The sequence below is a fragment of the Platalea leucorodia genome, assembly GCF_965183815.1.
Source record: "Platalea leucorodia genome assembly, chromosome: 8".
NCBI classification, from domain to species: Eukaryota; Metazoa; Chordata; class Aves; order Pelecaniformes; family Threskiornithidae; genus Platalea; species Platalea leucorodia.
This window is the reverse complement of record NC_138830.1, coordinates 13504303-13523012: the sequence shown is the minus strand read 5'-3', so window position 1 is coordinate 13523012 and position 18710 is coordinate 13504303. Positions and strand designations below refer to the sequence as shown.

Below are 18710 nucleotides of genomic sequence, written 5' to 3'. Positions count from 1 at the left end.
GCACACTGATTGTTCTGCTGCCTCCTGATCATTTCCCCAGAAGTTCTGTGTTACAGCCCACCGGAGTGGGACTGCATCCCAGCTGATTCAGTTTGCCATCACACTGACGAGTGAGATCTCTGCAAAATATAGCAATGAGAGCGACATGCCCCTCTAGCTGTACCCACACAGCACTCAATTTCAGAATCTCCCAGAAGGCTGAGAATGTTAAACTTCACAAAAAAAAAAAACCCAAAACCAAACCCCACCCCATCAAAAAACAACAACCAAACAAAAAAGCCCTGGCAAGCACAGCATTTGCCTTTCATAAGCCTTAGCCCATCTGCACTGCTATTGCCTTTCCCTGGAGCTGAGGGTCCCGACACAGGTGGAAACGAAGCCCTGACTTCTTGGCCCAGCATAACATAAACTGGTGGCAAACTAGAGAGAAGACAAGATATTTCTGCTCCCACTACCTCACTCTAAGCACTTGCTTCCACTCTTCACCATATTTTCCCCCTTTCTACATTCACGTCAAAGACATTAAAGAAAAGCAACAAGACAAAATAAAACAAGAAAACCCGAACCACTTTCCACCCCAGAAAACAATGACAGAACACTATTAAACTCAACTATTGCAACGCAGCAGCACTTCTCACCCAAAAAGCCACCTTTCACTTCAAACAACGATTCTTAGAAAGGGCTAAACCCAAAACACAAAGGCTTGACTTACTGCTGGGGAAAAGGCACAAGCTCCTGAGGAAAGCAAGACCTAGGTTTCATACAGAGCATGCACAGCCCCTCCTCTGTAGCTTTAACCTTAAAGGCAGATGCTACCTGCTTTCACTGATATAGGGTCAGATCTGATGCAGGGTGCAGCTCAAGCACTGCTGAGGTACGTGCCTGAGTCCAGCAACCTCCTTCCAAAAGTAAGAAAGATTGTCACAACCAAGAGATAGTATGGTTTTCTTTGTTTTTTCATCCAAAACAGGCTTGGAGCTTCAACACTCTGAACAGCCCTGGGTTAGTATTAGAGTTTATGGGGAAAACAGAAATGAATAAGGTATCTCAGTGAAGCTGCTATGTTGGGTTTTAAGAGATCCAAGCACCTCCAGTTCTCCTTAGCTTCCCTTGGAAGCTGGAGCTCTCGGGTGGCTTGTGTTTCTCCCGCACGGTGTGCAAACTCTCAGAAACTATCAGTGTGCTTTATAGATGTGGAACTTCATGGCTTATTGGTGTAAAGCCAGAGTGTAAAATCTTGTGAGAAGAAATCTTTCACAGTAGGGATGAGCAAAATGATTCAGAGCTTTTTTTTTTCTGCTTGTTGCCAAAGTTACAGGATGTTGCTTTCTGCTTCTCCCCACCAAATGTCTATCAACAGTGTACAATTTTCTGTCTCTGGGTCTGTAGTCCTCAAGCAGTGGGCAAGCGACGGGGCCAGAGAAGTCTTTCTTTGTAGGCTACAGATTGTGCTGATTTTTTGTGAGATATATTCCTCTAAAGGACCTGCTAGCGGAGTACTTAGGAAACTTTGACGCAAAGAGAAGAACACCTACTCTTATAAGGAAAGCACCTCCACATTATACAAATGAACCAAAAGAATAATTAATAATGTCTAAATAATGATATCTAATATGGTTCATTTTATTCATAGCTCTCAAAGTGCTCTACAAAGGAAGACAGTGTAATTACTCCCATTTTACCTGTGGGAAAACTAAGACACCAGGAGGTCACAGGATTACTCATTGTTACTCAGCAAGCCAGTTGTGCAGCCCGAAATACAGCCTTGGTCACCTGAATCCCAGTCTGCTGCTGCTCAAAGAGGAACTAGTGATTTTGGGTGTCTAGATAGAGAAATTCAAAAAGGCCTTAATTTCTTCAGGTAGAGTATGCACTGCAGTTTCTAGAGCAAGAAACCCCCAAACTTCATTTATCTTCAGGCACCAAAATGCTGATGTCCAGGAATGAAAATCAAGGCTGCAGAAAGGCTGTAACCGGCTTTAAGCCACACTCAGAGTTCAGGGTGGAAGTAGAATTCAAACCCAGATGCCCAGACTGAAAACTAATCTTTCTTCCTGAATGCTTACAGCAGTTAACCACTTAACAACCCTTAATTCATGCATAGATTAATATATTAGCCCTCAACCATCACAGGGGGTTGGCCAGGTAGAGAAGTAAATCACAGAGCAGAGAAGTCGGCAGCCTCAGTTCCAGCAATCCCAATCCTGGTCCCTGCCTTCTCCAGTTACACCTTGAAGTGCATCAAAAGTAATGGTAAACAAATGATTTAAAGTTCATGAACATTATGCTTAATTGCCTGAATCTTGGTGTTAGTTGTATTTTTAGTTCTTGAGTGGGGAGGGGGCTCCTTTTCAAACTGCACTGTTAAAACTCAAGGAACTTGGCAGCCCTCAACCTGCTGGAATTCCCCCCGCTCTGCATTTTAACACTGCAGTGATTTGTAGACATTGCTACCTAATGAAGCTCACAGCTGTGCAAGAGGAGAAGGAAGCAGGGTCTGGCAGCACGGGACAAGCGTGTGCCTGGCAGGCAGTGTCATCTGGAATTCCCCGAAGCGTGTGGCACGCTTGTCCCCCACGGCCGCATCAGCCACCCTCAGCCGGCAAAGCGCACCCTAGAAGCACTTGTTAGAGACCTTTGGTAACCAAACAGGTTCATTGCTGTAAACAGTGGGGGCAAAATGAAAGCCCATGGGTAGACAGGCAGGCTTTCACCCCCCTCAAAGAGGAGATTGCTGTTGAATTTCAGGCATCTGTATTGCACCTCTATCTATGCGTCTTTCTGTGTTCACTTCATCAACAAGGAGCCCCCCTTCCCAGCAAGAATTGCACTGTACTATGCATTTTCCCATTTCTTTCTCTGCCTCATGCTATATTCCAAGGTCTTTGTTCATGATCACCCAAGAGAGACTGACTCCCATCCCAGCGGAGGCAGGTCCTGCTGAACTGCACTCACAAGTATTTATTATCCTTTAGATTTCCAGCCCAGCTTTCAGATTTAGCTTTTTAAAATCTAGACTTCCAGCAACTTCTTTAAATCCTTCAGATTTTCCTCCTGTCTAACACTGCTCCTATGGGTTAGTCCTATAAAATATCTCTGGAAGAAGAGTGATGGATGCATGGGTTTGGAACGGAAAATGTAAGGAATAACAAACACCAACACACAGGATTTTTTTGATACAGAACATAACTTTCACCCATGGTTCAACTGTCCATTCTTTTTTCCCAGATCCTGCATTTTTCAGATGTTTCCCAGATCTGATCTGCAATCTCACTGAAAAACACGTGGACAGCAGCATGAGTTATGGGGAAGGGCAGCTGAGAGAAAAGTGGTCCAGTCGCACAGAGATGTGCATTAGAAAACAAAAGAAGCCAACTGCCCAAGGGGTGAACCCTGATCTTGGAAGTAGGCACCAACCAAGGAGATATGGGGAACACAAGAAGGAACCGGGAGTGACAGTGGCAAAGGGCTCTGCTGGTGTCCTACAGCATCCATTGAGGACAGCCTAGGGAGGACTATTAGCTTCTTCCTATTCTCTAGGCAAATTACACTCGTATTGTGCATGCCCTGTTTCAGCTGTGAGATATATGATATTTAGAGGAATTAAAGCAATTCTGTCTCAGAGGAATGCTGATTGCATGGCTTATAAAAACTCTGTGTTCTGCTACAGTCTACTATAACAGCACATCCCAATCTCCTTGTGATTTAAATTTCTCTTTTGGAAGCCATATGTGTGTGAGCAGAATGGAAAGGGGTAGGAAGGGATGGTTCAGCTTTCTGGTTGCTCTTTACTTGAGCCTTCAGTGTGCGGGCAAGAGTGACCTATATCAAAGAAAGTGAAACTGGCTGCACAGAATGATCCTCCTAATTCACTATGCTGAAAAACACAAGGGGTATTTTTTTCCATTCATCATCTTCTTTCAGTTAGAGTCATCTTGAGTAAGACTATGCCCACAGTGGATGCAACATTTGCAGCTTTGCGGCAGCCCCTCAAAGCACGTTATATCACCGCAGCCCTGGGCTGCACGCCAGTGCCCTGCTCCAGTGCTAGCAGCAGAGCTCCTTTGGGAGAAAAAGGCTCCCTCTGCATTCCCAGTGCTACTGTGCCAAGGGGTTCCCAGATTGGGCACTGCATGGCCTGCTCCCTGCAAACTGTTGGGAACAACTTCTGGAAGTAGAATTGGTTCAGAATGCTATCAGCAACGCTCACAGCCTAGGGACCCACTGCATCTCCTATTACATCTCATCACATTTGCTGTCTACATGTCATCGTTATCAGTCCAACAACAGTGACCACTTCTACATAATACAGGCATTTCTTTGCCTTCAGGGCTTCAGGCAGCTAATCACTCCACCAGCACTAGAGGAACTGTCTCCTAATTGTTGGAGCAAAGACACCCCTAATTTCTTTTTTCCTTCCAAGGATTCCTTCAGTGTCTTGTGAACTTTCCCAAACACCTCTCTCATCTCCCACTCAACCTTGGACACCCCCTTCTCCACCCTCCCCTTCTCACCCATCCTTGGAAACTACCTCCTCACCCGGCCGCGGACATCCCCTCCCCTTCTGCTCAGCCCTGACACCCACTCCCTTTCTCAGCAGGGGCCAAGAGAGATGAAGCCCTGGTCGAGGTGAAAGCACTGCCACAGCAATTCCTCCACCTGCCCACTGCAGCTGGCGATTTCTAGTCTGGGGTACGGAGCCCTCATAACCTCCAGAAAACCACCCAGGAGCCTGAGCAATCCGTGTTGGGAAGCCCAGAGTTAGAGCGAAAGCCTGGGCCTCAGGACACCCAGCTCAATCCCTGCCCCATGGGTGGCCTGTCCATCTTTGCCCTTCCATTCCTCCGGTATAGCAGTGCCACCAAATTTGTAAAGCACACAGAGACGTGTTGACCATCAGTACACCTCCAGGGAAACATGGTCCTGAGACCTTCCAAATTTAAGTAACAAAAGAAGATGTGCATCTCCATCCATTTTTAAAAAGCATTAAAACCAAAACCAATTAAAAAGCAGTTGCAATTGTATTATTTTGTAACTCACTTTTCCAGTCAATCCCTTCCTCAAACTTATTTGCAGCGATGGTTAAAAGCAGTGCCCATCTGGGGAGGGAGGAGTCAGAGCTGCTGCACAGAGGTGAGAGCTTTTACCGCAGTAAGTGAGAAAGTCTTCTCAAAAGCAACACGGAAAATCCAGGCCCAGCCCTCAAAATTCTGAGGTATTTTTAAGCCAAGTCCAAAAATAAGTATCGCAAGAATACAGGCAAACTGTTCAAAAGCCACAAAACATTTTCAAGTCCATTTTAAAAAAAAATGCCTTTGGTCCAAACAATAGACATCATTTGCTCAGTTTTAGATATCCAGCTGAACATGCATTTGGGTCTACCTTTCAAAGTTTACCGCAACACAAGACTTTCTGCAGTCAGCTAGCCAGCCCTGATAGTTTTACAGCAGGACAAACGGAGTGATGCCTCCTCCCCTCCGTGCAGGAGAGGATGAGCACAAATGCCTGCTGAGAGGTCTCCTGCTGGGTTGGTGCTGCCTCCAGCCCTGCTGCCACATGCCAACCTCTGCTGCCTGGCTGCAGCTACAATTAAAGACAACAGGGGCCATCTTTTGTGCCTCCCGGGGGGACTGCCTAACCCAAAATCACCCCATGACCCACTCATCCACCATCAATAATGCTTTGCAGCAGGTGCCTGGGGGCACGTCCACAAGCTGCCAGGGAATAAGGAGACTCTGAGATCTCTGCTGTTGCATTCTACTGCGCAGTATGGGGAGACCCCTCATCTTTTCTGGTGGAGGATGGGAGAAAAGGCAGGTGTCAAATGCCCAGAGCAGCCTAAAACAGCTAACCATGTCCTTTCCAATTATCCAGATCTCTGCAGCATCAGGGAACAGTAAAAGAAAAGAAAGCAACAACCCCAGAAATGACAGCAGGCGAGGTAACTTTCAAGAGATGACAGTCATGACAAAATACAGCTATTACAGGCCTTCATCACTACCATCACTACTGTTCTGTAGTGATTTTAGGTATGTAGTAAGGAAAATTGAAAAGTTCTGAAGAGGCGATGGCCAGAAATCTGACCTTCCTGAGGCCTGCTGAATAAAATTCCCCATTTTGATCTTTGCTCATCAGTATTTTTCCTGTGAGCACAGCATTTACCCAATAACAATATCTACAGCAGTTCATTGCTGTTCATTTTTTACAAGGAGCTTGCTTTCAGTATTTCCCACAGGAAATGAAGAGGCCTGGGTTTTCCTCCTTTTAACTATTGTCTGCTGAAATTTTGCAGTGTTGAGTGCAACCAGCATCTCTCAAGTTTCACTAGTCTACCTCCATCACACCAATACAGAGACCACAACATAGAATGAGAAATTACTTTATTTATTACAGATGGTAAAATAATCAGCCAAGCACATCAGAGCTTCAGAAAGGCAGTGGGGGTATCAGGAACTGGCTCTCATCAGATACTACAAGGCCCTGAAAGAGGCCAGAGCTGGCGAGGGGAGGAAAAAAGGCACCAACAGAAAAGTTCCACTTGCAGACAGGGTATAGCAGCAAGGAAAGACCTCGGCTACATCCACACCGCTGGTCTGGCCTGGGTTCAAGGCCTGGTTTGTGTATTATCCCTTATCTACACGCAAGCACGTTTTTCAGACGTGGCCCTGGCCTGAGCTCTGGGCTGTCTGGAAAGGAAATGACTGTGAGCTCTGTTGAGCCCAACCTCTCATTTTATGTAGTGTAGACAAGTTAGGCATGGTTTAGGCTGAGCTTCCTACAGTCCAGTCCACCACCAAATGTCCTGAGCTCATCCCTTCCTAAGGACTGTGTGCCATCAGAGCAAGTGCCAGCTGCAGGCAGCACATCAGCAAGCAAACTTGAGAAAAAAACCCAGATCAAGGGTTCACCATGAGCATGGCTGGTCCCCCAAACCAGGGACACATTGTGCTGGGTAGCTGCCAGGGAGACCTCTTTGGATTCCTGATTGGCTTGCTTGTTAATACAATAAAAATGAGATTATGTGGTGCAAAGAGCAACTGTTACAGTCTAGGGAGAAAAGCCAGAGCAGTATTTCGCCTAAAGAGTAACAGGGTTAAAACAGAAAAAAACCCACACTAGTTTGTATCTATTTTAAAAGACACAGTCAGAACCCAACATCTTGTAGGCAATACTCATGCCTGCAGAGATGAAATCAGGCTCGCTGCTTCTCCCAGGGAGTTCAGGGATGAAGCATCAACTGAGGAACTCTCACGCTGCTGATTTACATGCTCCAGACCATGATATACAGATAGCATCCAGCTGAGCAGATAATAGGTCATTTAAAGCGCAGTATTCTCTGTTTAGTGGCAGATACACTATACCTCTATGTGTATGGGAACTGACAGAGTGACTCTACTATTAGATATGGTGCATTTATGTGGAGTCCTTCCAAGGCAGCTCCACAGAGGCTGTGAACACTCAGTGCAGCATGCAGCCACTCCTGACCACGAGATGTCTGTGCCTCATTCAGCCCATTACCGTAAGGCTTAGTGAAGAAAGAGGAGACTTTGGCACCATGTGACTATGGACTTTGGAAAACCAGGTAAGCTCAAATCTCCAGGTGTCTGACTGCCCTCCATGTCCCTGGGATGAAGATGCTGGGTGTAGATTTGTGGGTCAGGACCAAGGTGCTCAGGGGGCTGTGCTCTCAGATCTGGTCTTGATAATGGGCTAAATTGAGAGCCTGTCCTCACCCTCCTGCACCAAACACCATTTTTGGGGTGTTTCCAGTCAGCAGGAGAGCAAGGAGTTTCTGTCTCTCTTCTCCCTGGTAAGGAAGTTTCAGTCCCCTCCAAACCTTTCCTGAGCACTGATGCCATCCAAGAGATGTTCGTCTCCTCCAGAGACAAACAAAATGAGAGATGCAGGATTCGGCTCCCTCCCACCTCTGCTACAGCTGCATCCACTGAACTGAGTGTGCTTTTCTGGACCAAACTAGCAGGAATACCCAGGCTCCATAGCATGGCAGAGGTGCACACAGCAGGGGCTTTTCTGGCTGTGCTTGCAGCCCTGATTGCTCGTGCTGGGTTTGCAGCCCTGCAGCATGCTCTGAGCTCTATTTAAAGCCTGGCACAGGTTTCTTGCAAGCAGCCTTTTCCCTGCTTGCACCATATCACCATCAGTAGCTTTAAGGGCATATGTTCCCCAGGACACTCACATGCTCTGCCAAGAACAGAGTTTCTTTTAAATTTGCTGATATTTGAGCCATTTTGATGCGTGAAGGAATCAGATCCTCTCTCTGCGAGGGTCTTCCCAGCAGCTCCTGGGGTTTGTTTGCCCAAGTGCTCGGTGTGCTGCAGCTGTAACCCCAGGGAAGGCACTGGGCACCCCTGCACACTGAGCAGCAGGCACCAAGTTCCTGCTGTCCCAGTTCATACAGGGCAGGCATTCCCCAAATTCAGCTGCTGTGAGGAGGTGGCAGGGAGAGGCTGGTGAGGGGACATCCCACACGGGTCTCAACATGGCCCCTCACCAGGAGGAAGCAAAGCAAGAGAAATCATGCAGCCTGCACTCATTTTCAGCCCTGGGATACTATGCATGGCAGGGCGTTTAGTCATATAAATATAGTCAGAGAGGAGAGGGACAGCTTCCCCAGACAGATAACATGAAATACATGATTCTTTTTTCGGACAGGAAGGTCTCAGACTGTCTACTGCAAAAGACTCGTGACATTTTGAGTTGAGCCAGGTAAGACTCTTGGCTCCCTAAGGCACCTACTCTTACGAAAGCTGCTTCAGTCTTTAGTTACACAAATTCTTTTCTCTATGAACTGCTCAGGGGACTTACAAAGTCCCTCTCTCAAACTCTCTCGAGAAGGCCGAATTTTACAAAAATATAAAATAAATCATCATGATAATGAAGAAAGTCCCCAGAACTCTTTAGAAGCAGGAAACTGTAAACAGCAACATCCTGTGTTTCAGTAAATAATTAAAATGCAAAACAGAAACGCCAGCGAAGCAGATGTTAGGTGCAGATTCCTGTAATATGAATTTGGTTGAAGCTCCCACTTGTTACCCCCACAGCCACCCTGCTAAATCTGATGTGTTTTGGATGATAAACAATAACTTCCATTCCCCACCCCTGCCACCAGTGATACTCCTATGGGAAAATGAAGTCTTCTGCTAAATGCCATGCTAGCTGCGTTTTTCAGCACATAGTAACTCTGTGGCAGGCCAGCTATTGCTAAGCCAAAGGGCAGAGAATCCTTCTCTCAAAAATAAAAGCACTTGCAAAAACCTTTCTCTGTGTCACAAAATAGATGCACAACAGGGCAGACGAAGGACAAAGAATTAAAAGCAGATTGTAGTCCTGGAAGACAGAAACAAGTGAACTGTTTATCAGAAACACTGCTGGTGTGTAAGGGAACGCTACCTGGAGTGCTCACAGGACCTTCACTTTTGCAACTGCCTGGTGCTAAGAAATTACAGGGTTGGCTCCCCATGATTTTATCAATACATTGCCACACTTAATGTGATTTATGATTTTTGCTTGTGATTATCTTAAAGCAGTAGCTCCTGGAGTGCTATGAATACATCAGTCTCCCATTCCATCAAAAACAGGAATGATGTTTTCAGCCTGTATATTTTAAGAGGAAAATTCACAAATATGAACAACCAAACTTGGAAGACAGTGTAAAGGAATTTTGTTGTTTAACATTAAGATTTTTAATCCTGGAATAGTTGACCACCTAATGCCCATGTTAACTCTCAGAGCCAGCTGAACTACGATTTCACAGCTGTCACAGCCACCTCAGAGACCCCATTGACAGCAAGCACGGCAATCCCACCATTTTGCCCCACCATCTCTGGCTCCTACTTCTGACGTTAGAGGCAGACACTGCTGGCAATACACAGCTGAGCAGCTGCTGCTTGCAGCATCCAGCTCACCAGCACACCGCAAACTACTTTCCATGCATTTTTTCAGCATGCATTGACTTAGGCGCATATCAACATTACTAAACTAGACAGGCATTGAACCTCCCAGGGCAAGGTTTTGTAAGCAGACTTATTTTTATGTTGCAAAGAGCCTATTGAACCTCCAGTATCTTACTGCAGGTTTTCCCCCTTCTCACTCTTGGAGGTAGCTGTTCTCTTTATAGCTCCATGCACTAACCCAATTCCCCTTGCTTACATGCATCAGTATTTATCACATCAGGCCACCTGTGGCATTCAAACATCTGATTAGAGATGACTCAGCAGCAAAATCCTGTTGGGAGATAGTCTGCTACACAGTAGTAAGTGATTACAAACAGGCACCAAAAACTCCCAAGTAAGCCCTAGGAGCAGAAACAGATGTTTTCACAAAGTTATCTAAGCAGATGGAAGGATATTATCTATCTATTATCAGCAGACCTAGTCAAACAGACCTCAGAAATCTATTCTAGTGAAACATTTTCTTTCTGATTATTTCAGTTTTGATCATGGGCTACAAAATTTTAAATCAAATGGAAATCAAAACTTGAATGGCAGTGTAACCATTGGCTCCCACCACAATGCCCAAATTCCCATGAAGGTTTTCACCTAAGTGAATAATTAGCTTAGAGCCAGGCACCAAATTAAGCACCAGGTTTCCTTGATTTCTTCTTTCTAAGACCCCCCTTCCTCCCCCATGCTTTGTGACACCTGTGGACATTTTTTTTATAAGGGTTCAATAGTCCTTTGGCCACTTGTTGGACATCAAAAGGTTTTATTTTTCCCAAAATTGAAGCTGAGCCCTTCTGCTCCATATCAGGCCAGAAATCCTTGTGTTTGTTGAGAGGAGCCATTGCAAGTTAGCTTGTAGCAGAAGGTATCATGCAAATCAGCAGGGGATTATGCTTATAACAGGTACCATGAACACCCTAAACACCTCTGAACAGATGAACTATTGAGAACTTGCTTCTTTAATTTCTTCAGTGTTTTTGGAAGTTGAAGTTTAGCAAGATCCTATGAATTAGGTATTCTCTCCTCATAGTAGAAAGGACCACATGAAAGACTTCACATATTATCCTTCCAGTCCTTTGGGATCTAGGAAAAACAGAAAACGGTCAATTTGATTCCCCTTTAATCCTTTAAGTAGCACTAAAAGGAGCTCCAAGCAGACAAATATCTTCTTATGACACTCTGAGGGGCTTATACGTTTTGAAGAGGAAAAGAGAAAAGTGCTGTCCTTGGCAATGACTGTGAAGGGGTTGTGACCTCTCTCTGACACAGAGCAAAGAGGTCCAGCAGGGACAAAACAGAGGAGGGCAGCAGGGACGAGCAGACTGCAGGGCTCTGCCAGGAAGAAAGAACTGAAGACAGTTTACCGTGCTGCTCTTAAGTGTTTTGCAAAGATCCTATCTTCTAATCCCACCTTCTGATGAGACTGCAGTATAAGAACAGGAGAGCAACCAAAGAGCAGACCTCAAAGACGAGATAAATACCATCCCCTCCTCACCGCCAGCAGTGTACGTCCTTAGCAAGGTGCCGAGAGGTCCCATGCTGGCAGCATGTCCTCCATGCAGAGCTGCTCTGCAAAGCCCTCCCACCCATGAGGCCACCCTGCGATAGCTATGTCTCGACACACTGCACGCTGTCCCCTTGCATGTGTCTGGTTCCAGCCAGGGACCCTCCCTCTCCCGTGGGATTTCTACCAGGGGTGACAGCACAGCCATGAAGGTGACCACCATCGCACAGGAGAGCTCACCAAGGCCAATAAAATAAGCACCTCCCCGGCTCCCTTCCACTTTTCCTTCCTCTGTGGAGCGAATTCTGCTCCTCTAGAAGTCACCGGCTGCTCTGAGCACACCACAAGCTGCTCAGAACAACTTCTGGCCACTGAGTCTTTGGAAAGTACCTGCTGTATCACTGGCTGTTTCTGCAAATAGATCTATACCAAGTCATGTGGCTTTCCTTACTTGGCTTCAGGTCTTTCTGCCAACACAGAAAATTTGGGCTCCCATCTCAAAGGTGAAGGCAGATGAGATTTGTCAACCCTGTCATAGCAGGAGTTCAGTTATTCTTCAGCAAAGTGTAGCATGAGGAAAGAGAAAAAGCACACAGTTGCCCAAATGCAAGGATTCTGCAGAGCTGCACGTGGCATGAAACACTCCTGCAAGACATTACCCTGTTACTGCTTAAGCAAAGCTCTGTCACAGTGTCACCCAGCTAATACCCAAGTGAAAGGAGAGCTGCTTATGCCAGCATTGATTCACAGCTGTGAAGGGACACACCACGCTGCTGCCTGTGATCAGGAGGAGTAGCCAGCACATTTTGCCTGAACGTGCCCCCTCCCAACCCAAAGGGAGGAAACCTACTATTTCATTACTGCCTATTAGCAATGATGAGCACTGGGTACCATGAGTTTTTCACCTTTGTGCTGCATTGCAGGCATTAACATTGGCAAGACTCCTATCTGATAATTGCAGTCCATTTACCAGCCCTGTTTGATACGTGTGGGAGCCAGCAAAGAAAGGTGAAGCGACACATGCAATGCTCCCAATGAAAGATCCCTCTGAATCCAGGAGTTCTGGCTGGCTGGAACTAGACCCTGCTCACCAAAATCCATCCAGATACAGTACCCAGTAGATGATGCTGCCATGGCCCATGCCCTCCACTCCATTCCATGCCCCAACTAACTTCTGACAGTTTCCCTCATCTTCTTCTAAAAATAGAATTTTTTTTCTACATACCTGGTTGGGTGTTTGTTTTTTTTTTTTTTTTGATTGATTGATTTTTCTTTTTGGCACACTCCCCGCACCACCACCCCCCCAAAACAAAAACAAAAAAAATAGAACCATGTCTGAGAAACCAGGTCTCCAGCACAGATGCTGCAGGGACCAGAGGATTTCAGGGCTGTTCCTCAAGCCTCTATTATTAGTGAGATTTGGGAGGCTTGGCCGTATCACATTGTGCTGAGAATACAAAGCCAGAAATGAAAGAGGAAAGAGCAGCTTACATGAGAGGCCTTTCATTCAAAACAGAGGAGTGAGACACAGCAAATGCCTTCAACACATCAGCCACGTGAAATCCTGAGGCCACCAATTAGCCTGGGTGCAGGGAGAGGGGCGAGCAGAGCAGGCAGGACCGTAGTTTAGTGCACCAGCAGGTGCATTCGCAACAGCCCCAAAATGAAGAGAGCTCCTGGGTAAAATGCAGCCTAATGACCATTATTTCCAAGAACACAAGTAACTTATCTGTAAACATCACTCCCCCAACCAGGCATTAGCTGAGAAAAAAAGCAGCTTCGGAGAGAGAGACTAATTACATAGTTCTCAACAGCTGGACTTTGATCATAATTACAGTGCCTTCTTACATTAGTGGCTTTCAACTGCAGCTAGGTGGGCACTTCTTGGAAGGTGGAAATCCCGCCCGTTTCAGTTAGCTCATTTTATGACTCAGAGCTAGCCTGGGTTTTCTGCAGCACAGCATGAGCTCCCACGGTACCACCCAAACAAGTAATTCATTGGGGTCAGAGACTTGGTGCTTCAACGCAGGTGCTTCTATCCTTACAGCAGCACCTTCCCAGGCCCAGGAGCCAGAGCAATGAGCCTGCTTTATCACCGATTTTGAGCATTTCGTGAAAATCCCTTTATAAGGGAAGCAGAAGTAGAAAAAGTGAGGTTTTTGTTCAACTCCATTGTTGCCGAATTTCAGCATCTCTTAGCTCTTTCTGTGTAGAAGAAAAAAAAGATGAGTCCACTCAAGATATATCTTTCCAAGCTCACTTCAGATGTTCATGCACTACATTTGCATCCCTCACTTCTGCACCGGGATGTACCTCCCCATCAGTGCCTGGTGCCCCTCTGCCCCTCTCAGCTGGGCTGCAGCTCCAGTGCTAAACCCCACTGCCCGCAACAACAAGTGGGGCTTGTGGAGGAGGGTGCTGCTGTCCCGTGTGCCAGCTGAGTCGTCTGTACTTTTGTGTGAGGCAGGAGTTGCTTTTGTTTTAATGCCCACATTTCCAAAGAAGTAAACAGCCTAAACAAGAGAGCTGGGCTGAGGAGACAGAGGCTGGAGTGGCCTGAACAATTACACACAGCACTAGGAGTCTGGGCACCCAGCTATTTTTTCCTCATCTGTGGCAATGAATTACTGTGTTGTTTAGATACACCATAGCAGCAGTACATAGTTTCACTGCTGTGTAAGTATACAAGCATTATAATGGCACATTAGTTAACGCTCCTAAGCATGATCTGTGTTCACCTCTTGACAGAGGAAATGTTTTAGCTGGCTCCCACGCTGTCTGCCTGCTGGACACCCCCAAAGTAAAGAGATTAATAGATGAAGCAACGGCAGAGGGTAAACGTAAGCCACAAATCTTAGAGCTAACTGGGATTTATAACTGCTTCCACCTGCACACAGACCTACAGGGAAATCTGTGTGACCTCCCTGCCCATTTTAACAGGGTTTCAAACACTTTTCGCTATTGTTATTTTGCCAGCATGCCTCAGCTCAACGTTATCAGTTTGCTGTTTAGATTATTACTAGATGTAATTTTAAAGTTGCAAAGAAGCACGCTGGTGTTAGCTAAATAAAGCACTTTGACCACATCAAAGCAGAAGTGTTTCAAACTGTGTAAAATAAATGCAATTATGAAACTATTCAATTTTGTTAAATCAGTCAGACGAATGTCACCCAGCACATCATGAATATCCAGCCAATGGAGCTTAAAGCTGAAGACCATCTATGCGTTCAGACTGAGAAAAGTATCTCTGGGACTGACTTACAGCTGATTTTGACCTGTGGCAGAGCACAGCCACTAATAACTGGACAAATGCCACTCTCAGCTCATGTAAACAGACATGCATAACAGCTGAGACGCGTTATTACTCCAGGCTACATCTCGATCAGGTTTTATGACTGAGGGGTGTCACAAACTTTATCTGTCCCAAGCTGTCCTGAGGCTTCCCATACCACAATGGTCAGTTAAAAACTCATGACACTGCTAAGGCATCCGGCGAGGAACAGCATTTCTAGTGAAAGGCCTGACTTGCTGGAGGATGCAGATTTGAAGGTGAGAAAGGCCCATTTAAAAAGTCCTACAGAATACAGCCAAGGGAATTTTTTGTCTTCAATTCCCACTCCAGCTGTTTTTTTTTGCTTGAGCCACAGCACCAATTTTATGAACCTGGTCTTTGACATAGGATGGAATGTGACTGGCACGAGTTCACAGGGGCTGGGAAGCTGTCCCAGAGCTCAGGTACACTTCCCAGTGCATCTTTACACTTTCCAATTTTATTTATTTATTTTATTTTTTAAATTTTCTATTTGGGAATTTGCCTGGCTGTGGCTTCCAGCCACTGAAATTTCTTCATCTGCTAAAGACCCCACTGCTGCCAGCCTGAATCCACCTGCCTAGATGGGCATGACTCTCATATTGCTCTTCTCCTGGACACACACACATCCCTGCCGGTGTCAGCGGTGCTGGGTGGGTTTGCGGGAGATCAGAGTGGAGCTGCATGTGCCCGGCCAGCCCTGGGGCTCGTGTTGTGGAAGGTCTCACCGGGGAAACCAATACCCCCAGCTTCGTTCCACATTCCTCTGCTACGGCTGCACGGCCAAGGACCGTGCGTTATTTCCCAGCTCCCCTCCTCTCCTTCCCCTCCGCTGGCCCCAAATGCGTCCCCTCCTCGCTGCCAGGTCTCCACACTCCTCCCCAGGACCGTCACACAGCAGTGGCACCGTTCACCCAGCGGATTAACAGGGGAAAGACATCCCACAAAAAAACATTGCAACAAATGATAATAGTGGGGAAAAAAAGAAGAGATCACAAAGCTGCCTGTAATGCCGTGGGCTGGGTGACGGTGGCCAAGCCCTTTCTTCGGCAGACAGCTATGCAACATAGGCAGCCTTCCCCAGCACCCTGCAGAGGATGCAGTGTTCATAGTTAACCCTTCTGGGGATTGAATGCCTTGGTGAGACACCAGACAGGGCTTTTTCAAAATGTAACCAGAATCTAGCTTTAAAGTAGCTCAACAAGTGACTGTGCTCAGAGGATTTCACCTCTCCGAACTTTACGACTGGAAAAATACCATCTACATGTCATTTACATGCTTAAATATAGTATCTTCTATTGGGAGAAACAAACAAACTGACAATGTGATACCGTGATACCTCGTTCGGACATGCTCTTTTATCTACTGGAAAGTTATAAAACTCAGCATAACAACAAAGCTAAAATAAGAGTGGTTGTCAGGCTCTGATGTTGGCTGTTAAACAGAATGAAAGAATATTCTTGGAAAAGGTCTCCCTCTTAGAAGGCAATTTTTTCTTCTTTGGATCTTTTAAATGATTTATTTATCCTTTAAATTCCAAAATCTCAGAGCTTAATAGTTAAGCTGATATTCTTTCCAGGAGCTTTTTCATTTAAAAGGAAGAAATAAACACACTATAGAAAGCTAAAGCAATTCCTGCACTACCCAAAGCACAGTGTAACCTTCTGCTCCAAAACACAGGGAAAAGATACTATCAGCTTTCATGTTATTTATCATACATTTTTTTTTCCTCTAATGCCAAAGAGGAAAAGGGAGATATCTTATACGGATGCCTATAATTAAACAGTAACATGTTAGAAAGCCAAAAATAATAATAAGCTCCACTGAGCATGAAGAGAGCGGCACATTTTTTCCGCGTGCAGCCCAGCTGCCGCCGGACGATAGCAGAAAAGTTAACAATTACACAAGACGCTCAGATCAAACCTGCGATAGGAGAGAGTTACGTCATGCTCAGAGACTCACCGCTGGATGCAGGGATCAGGGTAGTACTGCAAGGTGGTGAAAGTTGCCGGTTCAAAATTCATTTCCGTCGAGCCCCTCTTTGGGTACAGACCAAATTAAAATAAATAAATAGATATAAAGCCAACAGGCTAAAAGCAATAAGGTCAAGTGGTACACGAGGTACAACTTTAGAGATTTATTTTACACTTGCGAATGGGTGGGATCTCCCAGGGACTTGGCCAATGGGATTCATCAAGTGACCTGAGCATCACCACCAGTCCCTCCTCGCCAGCTGGGCATCTTCTGCACAGATATTTTCCCCTCCTCTCAACATCCTTAATAAACCTTGGTGTACGTCGGCCACACTTGTTGTTGGGAGCTCATCTGGGGCATCTCTGAACTTCTGATCTCACCAGTCATTGGTTGCCTTCCCGCCTGACTTCACAGTTTAATTTTGGCAGCTCTTGCGATTTTGAAAACTGCTGTGGCTGCTGGTCATCCTCGTCTCCAGATGGACGGAGTTTCCTCTGCTGGGTGCAGCACCCGTGCTGAATTTCATCGTATTTTAAAAGCTATCCTTGTCAACTCTGTGGCTAATACCTGCGTAAAGTTGCCTGGGGAAATTTTCAGTCTCTCTCGTGCCACAGTTCAAACAGTCTGTTGTGGTCACAGTTTCAAAAGCTGAATGACAAAATATGGGGAAATTCCTCAATTAAAATTAACTTTGAACTTTTGCTCCTCTGCCTCCCCTTCCTGCCCTCCTCCCCCCAAGAAAACTATCAGATGTAATTGTTAATGTTTCCCCTCTATATCTTTTGACCTTTTTTTCAAAGAGAATTGAGATGGTATAAAAATCTTTCACTGTTTTAGTGTTCTGCAAATAATATACACATTTTCCACATGAAAAATAACAGCTTCAAATATCTTGAGGAGAAAAGTAAGAAAAAAAGAAAATAGGAGTCATATTTTTCAGGCCACTAAAACCTAAAGAAACAAGAGTGAAGTCCACCAAAACAAACTACCAAAGATGAAAGGCAGATTTGGTTTTCCTAAAGGAGAATAAAAACCAGGAAGGAAGACTTTAATTCCCCCCCTCCTTTTTTTTTTTTTTTATTTTTCTTTTTTTTTTTACTTCACACAGAAAATCATTCAGGAAAGCAACCTGGTTTGTTCCCCTGTTTTTCCCCCTCCATGGCTCATCCAAATAGTACAGGCTGTAAACCTATCCTGGTTTTGTGGTTTTGGAAAATGAATGAAATATGAATCAGGAGCTAAATTAAAATGGATTCCAGCAGGAAAAAAATAGCGTCCATGTATCTATGCACCAGTGGGATTGCATCTTGAAGCAGACATATATGTTTGGGTATACGAAGAGAGGGGAAGGGGCTGCAGTATAGCTCACCTACAGTGCATCTTTTGTGCCGATATCAGCAAAAATGTCAACTTCCCAAGTGAAAGTCAGGAGCCCTCTGAGAGAGCAGCGATTGCCTCTTATTTTTCCCCTCTGTTTTTTCCTTGTAAGAAATTTTGGTTTGAAGAATGTCATGTGGAAACATTTTCTTTGCTGCCTGTGCCAGGGTGGCAGGGGAGCTATTTCAGCCTTGACATTCTCCACCCACGCTCAGCCTGATAGTTCCTAACATCTGTGAATTGTGAATCCTGTAAACTCGCAGGGCTGATCCCTGGCCAAGTCCAAGCAGCTTTCGTTACAATAAGCGGCATTCACCAAGGAAGAGAGGCTGGAAATGAAGGATGCATTTATTAACTGAAGTTAAGGGCTCCCTTGCTGCTGGACACTGCTTCCTCTGCCTGTCCTGTGGAGGAGCAGTAAATGAAACACCTTTCTTCTCTTAGGCTGAGCCCTGGAGTAAACACAAAACCTCATAGCCTGCATCACTGGGGAAGAAGCGTGGAAATGTCCAAACCAGGCTCTGCTGGGGAGGTGAGAGGGGGAAATCGCACCAGAGCTTGTGTACACACGATGCGGCCCAGG

The 18710-nt window shown here is 45.7% G+C and overlaps 1 protein-coding gene across 3 annotated transcripts in view; it reads right to left on the bottom strand.

Annotated features, from left to right (window-relative positions):
* Positions 1-16800, bottom strand: part of TP63 (tumor protein p63) — a gene marked incomplete at both ends in the record, with an annotated part of 105653 nt that extends 88853 nt beyond the window's left edge. For all 3 annotated transcript variants that reach the window (XM_082319570.1, XM_082319571.1, XM_082319575.1), the window contains one exon: positions 16739-16800. In XM_082319570.1, the coding sequence (XP_082175696.1) occupies positions 16739-16800 (62 nt within the window). The remainder of the gene's footprint in view (positions 1-16738) is intronic.
* Between the last annotated feature and the right edge of the window lie 1910 nt (positions 16801-18710).